The sequence below is a fragment of the Xyrauchen texanus genome, chromosome 50 (assembly GCF_025860055.1).
Source record: "Xyrauchen texanus isolate HMW12.3.18 chromosome 50, RBS_HiC_50CHRs, whole genome shotgun sequence".
NCBI classification, from domain to species: domain Eukaryota; kingdom Metazoa; phylum Chordata; class Actinopteri; order Cypriniformes; family Catostomidae; genus Xyrauchen; species Xyrauchen texanus.
Window position 1 is genome coordinate 22,560,261 of NC_068325.1, and position 9,910 is coordinate 22,570,170.

At 44.7% G+C, this 9,910-nt stretch overlaps 2 protein-coding genes across 2 annotated transcripts in view; both read left to right on the top strand.

The window, feature by feature from the left end:
• Positions 1-2,078, top strand: part of fndc10 (fibronectin type III domain containing 10) — a 2,705-nt gene extending 627 nt beyond the window's left edge. Inside the window, exon 1 of the mRNA XM_052123668.1 lies at positions 1-2,078. This exon is cut by the window's left edge and continues 627 nt beyond it. Within this exon, the coding sequence (XP_051979628.1) occupies positions 837-1,664 (828 nt within the window). The 5' untranslated portion in view covers positions 1-836 and the 3' untranslated portion in view covers positions 1,665-2,078.
• Positions 2,079-2,705: 627 nt separating this feature from the next.
• On the top strand, positions 2,706-8,936 carry ssu72 (SSU72 homolog, RNA polymerase II CTD phosphatase). The gene is made up of 5 exons (XM_052123670.1): positions 2,706-4,839; positions 5,394-5,537; positions 7,529-7,668; positions 7,755-7,873; positions 8,175-8,936. Exons 1-5 carry the CDS (start codon positions 4,760-4,762, stop codon positions 8,274-8,276), a joined length of 585 nt encoding a protein of 194 aa, XP_051979630.1. The 5' UTR covers positions 2,706-4,759; the 3' UTR covers positions 8,277-8,936.
• The last annotated feature ends 974 nt before the right edge of the window (positions 8,937-9,910 follow it).

Here is a 9,910-nt window from a genome sequence, read left to right on the forward strand (position 1 = left end):
AGTGAGTGAGTAAGTGAGATAGAGAGAGACACAAACAGTGTGAGTGAGTGAGTGAGTGTGTGTGTGTGAATGAGTGTGAGTGAGTAGTGAGAGAGAGAGAGAGATACACAAACAGAGTGTGAGTGAGTGAGTGAGTGAGTGAGTGTGTGTGTGTGTGAATGAGTGTGAGTGAGTAAGTGAGAGAGAGAGAGAGAGACACAAACAGAGTGTGAGTGAGTGAGTGAATGAGTGTGTGAGTAAGTGAGAGAGAGAGAGAGACACAAACAGAGTGTGAGTGAGTGAGTGAATGAGTGTGTGAGTAAGTGAGAGAGAGAGAGAGACACAAACAGAGTGTGAGTGAGTGAGTAAGTGAGAGAGAGAGACACACACACACAAATAGAGTGTGAGTGTGTGAGTGAGAGAGAGAGAGAGAGAGAGAGAGAGAGAGAGAGAGCGGGATTTAAACAATCAATAAAATGTAGACAGCTAGGATTGAAGGACCGGTGCACGGCCATATGAAGCAGCAGCACGGGTGTCCGGTGAGTATTGGACGGATCTGTCGCGGGTGGGCGGGGCTTAATGCTGGAAACAGCTGATACTGAAGAGAGGTAAACAGCTGCTCATATATCTGCATATTAACTGAAAGATTAGATGGACTCGCTCCTCCCGAAATTACGTTTAGGAACCTCATTTGTGCTCTTTATCTCTCGGTGTTTCGGTTCGGTCAGTGATTGTATTTCTGCAGGTCTCGTGCACCGGTGTGATGGCGACCGCTCGCGCTCCGTTACTTCCGTTATTCGCCGCATCTGTCCGTCGTTACTGAATATATAAAAAACATTAGATCAGAAACGAGCGACATGGGGTCGGTTCTCCTCCACTGCTTCACTGTTCTGATGTTTTTCAGCACCGGGAGTTCTGCTTTACCGAACCGGACCAGCAGCGTCCGTGATGCGCAATACGAAACCACCGACAGCAATAAAGACTCTTTAAGAATCCGTGATTTAAACACTAAGTCGAGACCAAAGCTACAGGACAACAACAGTGCTGTGAGACGATGGCATGTTTTGGGCCCTGGGCGTGAGATTGGGCCCCTGTGCGCCTACCGCACTATGGACACAGGTGACCCCGGGCGACTGTGTTTCCGGTACACCCAGCCAGACTTCAGGTGCCCCGTCGCTTCCTGTCGGCAGGTGAGGTCACCTGATGGGCTACTTATGGCAAATATCTTGTCCAACGGAAGTGTGTTTATTCAGTGGACGGTCTCGGACTCCAGAGCGGGGCCCATGCCCACTGAGGCCCCACAGGGCCCGACCGCCCCACCAGATAGCCCCTCAGTGGGCGGCTTCAGGCTCAGCTGCTGGTGGAATGGCAGCTACTCGCAGTTCGAATGCGCCGGGGTGCATTTAGGCAGCAGCTGCAGGGATTATTTACTCAACGAGCTGCACACCAACGTCCCCTACCGCCTGTGCGTGCGGCCCTACGCCCTTGAGCGCGCCGAAGCCTGCGTGGAGTTCAGCCTCACGCCCGGCGGGATGCAGGACATCGTCATTGCCATGACAACAGTGGGAGGAGCCATCTGCGTGATGCTGGTCATCATTTGTCTGTTGGTGGCGTACATCACCGAGAACGTCATGAACCCGACGACGCAACACTCGCACAGATCACACTTACACACACACCTGTGAAACACACGCGCACACACACACCTGCGAAACACATGCACACACACACCTGTGAAACACACGCACACACACACCTGCGAAACACATGCACACACACACCTGTGAAACACACGCACACACACACACCAGTGAAACACACACACACCTGTGAAACACATGCACACACACACCTGCGAAACACATGCACACACACACCTGTGAAACACACACACACCTGTGAAACACACGCACACACACACACACACACCAGTGAAACACACGCACACACACACACACACACCAGTGAAACACACGCACACATACACACACACACTTACACACACACCTGTGAAACACACGCACACACACACACACACACCTGTGAAACACACGCACACACACACACACACACCAGTGAAACACACGCACACATACACACACACACTTACACACACACCTGTGAAACGCGCACACACACACTGTTATTGTGCAGTATCTCCACACACACACACCTGTGAAACACACACACACACACACACACACTGTTATTGTGCAGTATCTCCACACACACACACACACACACACACACACACACTGTTATTGTGCAGTATCTCCACACACACACACACACACACACACACTGTTATTGTGCAGTATCTCCACACACACACACACACACACACACTGTTATTGTGCAGTATCTCCACACACACACACACACACACACACACACACACTGTTATTGTGCAGTATCTCCACACACAAACACACACACACACACACACACTGTTATTGTGCAGTATCTCCACACACACACACACACACACACACACACACTGTTATTGTGCAGTATCTCCACACACACACCAGTGAAACACACACACACACCTGTGAAACACGCACACACACACACACCTGTGAAACACACGCACACATACACACACACACACTTACACACACACCTGTGAAACACGCGCACACACACACACACACACACACACACACACTGTTATTGTGCAGTATCTCTCACACACACACACACTGTTATTGTGCAGTATCTCCACACACACACACACACACACACACTGTTATTGTGCAGTATCTCCACACACACACACACACACACACACACACACACACTGTTATTGTGCAGTATCTCCACACACACACACACACACACACTGTTATTGTGCAGTATCTCCACACACACACACACACACACACACACACACACTGTTATTGTGCAGTATCTCCACACACACACACACACACACTGTTATTGTGCAGTATCTCACACACACACACACACACACACTGTTATTGTGCAGTATCTCCACACACACACACACACTCAGGAGCAGAAATCAAATGCAGAATCCGCATTAAACACTGCTCCTGAGAACTGCAATACTGCATATTTTGCTTCATGTGCGCTTGGGGGGCATAAGGTTAATTTGGGGGGGCAAAGCCCACCCCAGCCCCCCTTTAGATCCGGCCCTGTTCTGCAGATAATCTGCATACTGTCAGAACACAGCCGCACACATACACCGGTGAGTCGTGCGTTTCATCTATAGTCTCGTTCAATAATCCCATGTACCAAAACAACTGTGCACTCGTTGATATTTAAATGAATAATTGTTCTAGAAATGAAAGTGTAAAGACACTAATGTTGATGTTTAACTGCAGTAAGGAGGCAAAGTGTTTCACTTTTATTAGAGGGAATCTGTAGTTTTGTACTCCAATGTTCTCTGTGTTATACCCAATAATTTACAGTGTTTACTCTTAATTCTGTGTTAGTGATATACACATGAGAACAAACGGGCTGCTGAACAGTCATTTAATACTGTGCTTTCCCCCTCTGTAACACAAACATCATTTTGTGCCAATAAAGGGATTCATTTAATAATATCCTGTTCTTAATTTGTCATTGAGAAAAGGGGCAATATTTAAATCCTTTTTACTATAAATTCTCCTGCCCAGTAGGGGGCGATATGCACAAAGAATGTGAATCGTCAAAAACATAAGAAGAAGAAAGTGAAAGTGGAGATTCATAGTAAAAAATTACTTAAATATTGTTCTGTTTCTCACCCACACCTATCATATCACTTCTGAAGACATGGATTAAACCACTGGAGTCGTATGGATTACTTTTATGCTGCCTTTATGTGCTTTATGGAGCTTCAAAGTTCTGGTCACCATTCACTTGCATTGTATGGACCTACAGAGCTGAAATATTCTTCTAAAAATCTTCATGTGTGTTCTGCTGTAGAAAAAAAGTCACACACATCTGGGATGGCATGAGGGTGAGGAAATAATGACAGAATTTTCATTTTTGGCTGTACTGTCCCTTTAAGAGCGTTTCATCTGGAAAGCATCACATGTAATTTATATCTTAGAAAGATCAGATTTACAAACATTCAAAGACGATCTGCTGAATGTCTTATTGGTGTTTTGCAGATGAGCAAAAAAACAAATAAAATAACTAAATAAAAAATACATGTCTTCCAGATGTAAACAGATCAAAGAGACGTCTGGGTGATGTACGTGTGCTATCAGGGGTATTATCGAATATGAAATAGTTGAATATGAGTTATCCTGTTGAGTTAGTTTGCTTGTTTAAGCTCGCCTAGTGCAAGCTGGACATGACCACACCAGCAACAAACCATTCCGTTCCGTATTCCTGAATGAAACAAACTGATGTGTACAAAACCTGAGCTGATTATGATTTCATACTGTCAATCGAATATCAAAATTAATTCAAATATGAATGTCAAATAGTATGTGTCTGAGATAATAAAGTCATAGTTGAGGTGCTGTGGAAGACAATAATCGTGAAATGGACGCGATATTTAATGTTTGATCCGCCCACTCCCTTTTCATTGGATATTCAGTAGTATTTCGTCCGCCCACTCGCTTGTAATTGGCTGTTTAGTAGGATTTCCTCTGCCTACTCACTTGGCATTGGATGTTCAGTATTATTTGCTCCGCCCACTTACCCTCCTGCCATTGTGACGACACAGAAACAGCTGCGTAGCTCAACCGCCATTTTCTTTCCCTCAGTAGCTCCGAGCTCTCACACCGACCCTTCCTCTCAAACTCTCCCCGGGCTTTAGATAGTGATGCCGGCCCATCCGCTGCGTGTCGCGGTCGTGTGCTCCAGCAACCAGAACCGCAGTATGGAAGCGCACAACATCCTGAGGTAACGACGAAGAAACGGCCGAAAACCCGCTCGAACATCGCCGGTTCCGTTAATCTGCGTTATTCTGAAACTTCGGCTCGTTTTCGTGTCAGATGGTCCAAATATAGACGAGAATCATTTACAAACATTGTACAGTCTATATTACTCTACAGAGATTAACATAAACTAATGATTTAACTAACGTCGTGAAGATATACGTTAGAAAAGCTCAAAGTCTCAAGTTGAAAAACAACCATAAGAACATTTAGCCCAGTACTGTGGTTTTACCATTCTATAGTGATGCCAGCATGGTACAGCACAGATGCCACCTTCATTTACCATGGCACTCTAATGGTGTATTACCATGTTTTACCATAGCAGTGCTCCAGTTTACCACTAGGAAGGGCCTGAAAACATGGTTCTGTTTGTGAGTGTACAGTAAGAACTGGGTTTGTTGTAAAGTAACTGTAGTAAAAGGTGAGTTGGCAAGCTCAGGTGTAAGTCAGGTGAGATACTGCAGCATGTGTTTATCTCTTGTGTTGTCCTGTTTAACTCTTTATCTGTTATTTTTACAGCAAGCGAGGGTTTGCCGTGCGTTCATTCGGCACCGGAAGCCACGTCAAACTGCCTGGACCGGCTCCGGACAAACCCAACATTTATGACTTCAAAACCACTTATGAGCAGATGTACAACGACTTGGTCCGCAAAGACAAGGAACTGTATCCCACACACACACACTCTCTCACACACACACACACACACTCTCTCTCACACAAACACACACACCTGGACCCCCCAAAAGCTGACAAACCCCCATTTATAGACCGGTCGGGTCCAAACTGACCCTGGTTAGGGCTGGGAATCAGCTGATGTCTCATATTCGATGACATCACAATGATTTGTTTAGTGTGATTAATATATGTACTTGTAAACCCCCCATAGACTTCCACTGTAAATGTATTCTCTATATTATTATATAATTTACCACTAATCATATGCCACAGATTGTGTTGCCAGAGCTTAAGCATTATTAAGGAAATACTTGACCTAAAATACAAATCCTGGCATTTTCTCTCCCTCGTGTTGTTCCAAACCTGTATAACTTCTGTGAAACACGAAAGATGTCAGTCACCATTCACCTGCATTGCATGTTTATCCATACTGTGAATGGTGACTGAGGCTGTCATTATACAATCTGTTGTGTTTAATGGACGTCATATGAGTTTGGAACTACAAGAGGGTGAGTAAATGATGATTTGTTGATCTTGGAACATTATTTGTGTCTGGACAGAAAACAGATAAGCTGGAGGAAACACCGTAAACACAACTTGAAACTTGTCAACAATGTTCCGGTGTGGAGTATATTGTGCAGTTTTAATAGTTGAGTGAAACCCGTCTGTGACAAATCATAGTGTAAAACACCCAATTTAACAATGTAGTTACTGTGTTTTGCCTTTGCAGGAGTGTGTGTGCGCGAGAGAGGAGTGTGTGCGCGTGTGTGTGTGAGAGAGAGAGTGTGTGTGCGCGTGTGTGTGAGAGAGAGAGAGTGTGTGCGCGTGTGTGTGAGAGAGAGAGTGCGCGTGTGTGAGCGAGTGTGTGTGCGAGTGAGAGAGAGAGAGTGTGTGCGCGCGTGAGAATGTGTGTGTTTGTGCGCGAGAGAGGAGTGTGTGCGCGTGTGTGAGAGAGAGAGAGTGTGTGCGCGCGTGAGAATGTGTGTGTTTGTGCGCGAGAGAGGAGTGTGTGCGTGTGTGTGTGAGAGAGAGAGAGTGTGCGCGCGTGAGAATGTTTGTGTTTGTGCGCGAGAGAGGAGTGTGTGCGCGTGTGTGAGAGAGAGAGAGTGTGTGCGCGCGTGAGAATGTGTGTGTTTGTGCGCGAGAGAGGAGTGTGCGCGTGTGTGAGAGAGAGAGAGTGTGTGCGCGCGCGTGAGAGCGTGTGTGTGCGCGGCTGCGCGCGTGAGAGTGTGTGTGTGTGCGCGCGCAAGAGAGGAGTATGTGTGCGCGTGAGAGAGAGAGAGAGTGTGTGTGCGTGCATATTTTTATCTGGGATTACACAATAGTTTTGCAAAAAGAGACTCTTGACTAAATATAGCACTTCAGACATCACTGGTTTAATTGAAGTGTTGATGCTGATGCATGTGTCTGCTCATGATGTTATAGTTTATCTTCACTTACATATTCTATAAATCACACAATCTGCATACATTAGTTTTATACAATAAAAGATTGTAAATTCGACCACGATTACATATAATGTTATAAAAGTTATTTAAGAATTTGCCTTGTAGTTGAGACGTGTGTGCCAATGTTTTGTTTAAATTGTGGCTCCTGTTGCCAATTAAAGCAACACAGAATGATTTCACATGAACTGACGCGAGGTGACCACTAGAGGTCGCCATTATGTGTGTTGAGCACTGACGCGAGGTGACCACTAGAGGTCGCCATTATGTGTGTTGAGCACTGACGCGAGGTGACCACTAGAGGTCGCCATTATGTGTGTTGAGCACTGACGCGAGGTGACCACTAGAGGTCGTGTGTGTGAGTGTGTGATCATTCAATACATGACGCAGTGATGAATGTTTACTAAACTTGGCTTGTTGATCATTGACACATGCAGCTCTGCTCATTTATTTAAAATGTTTGGTGGATTTGGATGGTTGACGTCTGTGTTTCTCTCTGTATATTTTGTGTTCCTTGACTCGTGTCCTCCTCAGATACACACAGAATGGGATCTTACACATGTTAGATCGCAACAAGCGCATTAAATCCAGACCTGAACGCTTCCAGAGCTGTAAAGATCAGTTTGATCTGGTCATCACCTGTGAGGAGAGAGTTTATGACCAGGTTCTGGAGGGTGAGGAGCAGCTAAAGATCATCTCTTACATGATTACATCTGTTTTCATCAACATTATGACCTTTATGAATGTGTGTCTCTGTCAGACCTGAACTCTCGCGAGCAGGAGACCTTTCAGCCGGTGCACGTGATTAATGTGGACATTCAGGACAATCATGAGGAGGCCACGCTGGGAGCGTTCCTCATCTGTGAACTGTGCCAGTGTGTGAGTACCGCTGATGTTAAACACCAGTTTATACCCCTGTTGCACTGGCATTGTGCTGGCATCAAAGCCTGATCTGCCCCATTACACGTATCCAGTGACACTAGCTCTGCCCATCATGTTAGTGCGGTACAGATTACACCATTCCTGTTTTAATCACCCAATCTCACAACACAGTCACAATGCTAATTGAAATCAGACCGTTTCTGTTTCACATTAAATTAGGAACTTCCTGAATATTGCTGACGCATCAATACACACAGATATGTGCGTTTAAGAATATTTATAAATGTGTTTGTCTCAGATTCAACACACTGACGACATGGAGAATGAAATGGATGAACTTCTGCAGGAGTTTGAAGACAAAAGCCACAGACCGTTTCTACACACCGTCTGCTTCTATTGACACACACTCCCGCTGACGGCAGGCCGGTTGCCATGGCAGCAGAGTAATGGCATGACCGCGCGCTCATTTACATGCAAGAACTCACATGTGACACACATGCAGTGATGCGTGTCTCTTCTGTTTACACAACCGTCAGAAGGTCTGTCACCGGTCTCGCACACTGACTTCACCTCCGCAGGAAGTGTTGATTCGTGATTCAGAAGTTTGATATGTTTATATGAACATTGAGTATTACAGTTTATTCTGCCACATGTGAATGAATGGGAAACAATCCTACTCAAGGACAAAACTTATTAAATCCACCTTTGTGGGCTGGTTTTAGGGGTTTTGCACAATCAGCTGATTGACCAGCTTGGACCATCTTAGACTAGATTAAACCAGCTTAGGCTGGTTCATATTAGTTTCTTCAGGTTTTTAGGTCGGTTCTAGACTATAATGCAGATAGTGTGATAACACCTGATCTGAGGAGCACATTATTAATAATACAGTTATTACTGAGGATTATTGCAGCTCATGATGTTATCTTTTCTCATGAATTTATTTGAGAATTATTTAAACATTGGATTTGAGTCCTGTTGAGGATATATTTAGTGTTTCTTTTGTAAATGAACGTGAGATTCTGTAACCCAGAGTGCCTGAATTATTCTTGTGAATGTGATAAAGTACTTGAGGAGGTAATGCTCATTTTTACGGGTCACTGGTGTTCGGTGCTCTTGTGTCCCCAGTGAAGATGAGAAAGCTGTCTTTGACATTAATATTTAGGTTGAACTTCCTTGAAGGAGAAACATCTTGGGGAGGTGAGTGAGATCCTCAATTTTATGTCTATTTTAACTTATTTATATTTTTCCAATCTGATGAGTTCAACTTTAATCTGTCCACTCTGGTGAGGGAAATATGAAAAAAGTCAGTAGTTCATTTTTAAAAATTAACTTTTAAAACCCATTAAATTCTTTATTAAATTATTTTTGCTCAGACAATGAACAACTTTACATCAGAATGTCCATCCCGTTGTGTCCACTCATTAGTGTTCGCCCTGTTAGTGTTCACCCTGTTAGTGTTCGCCCTGTTAGTGTTCACCCTGTTAGTGTTAGCTCTGTTAGTGTTCACTCTGTTAGTGTTCACTCTGTTAGTGTTAGCTCTGTTAGTGTTAGCTCTGTTAGTGTTCACCCTGTTAGTGTTCACCCTGTTAGTGTTCACCCTGTTAGTGTTCACCCTGTTAGTGTTCACCCTGTTAGTGTTCACCCTGTTAGTGTTCACCCTGTTAGTGTTCACCCTGTTAGTGTTCACTCTGTTAGTGTTCACCCTGTTAGTGTTCACTCTGTTAGTGTTCACCCTGTTAGTGTTAGCTCTGTTAGTGTTCACCCTGTTAGTGTTCGCTCTGTTAGTGTTCACTCTGTTAGTGTTCACCCTGTTAGTGTTCACCCTGTTAGTGTTCACCCTGTTAGTGTTCACCCTGTTAGTGTTCGCTCTGTTAGTGTTCGCTCTGTTAGTGTTCGCCCTGTTAGTGTTCACCCTGTTAGTGTTCACCCTGTTAGTGTTCACTCTGTTAGTGTTCACCCTGTTAGTGTTCACTCTGTTAGTGTTCACTCTGTTAGTGTTAGCTCTGTTAGTGTTAGCTCTGTTAGTGTTCGCTC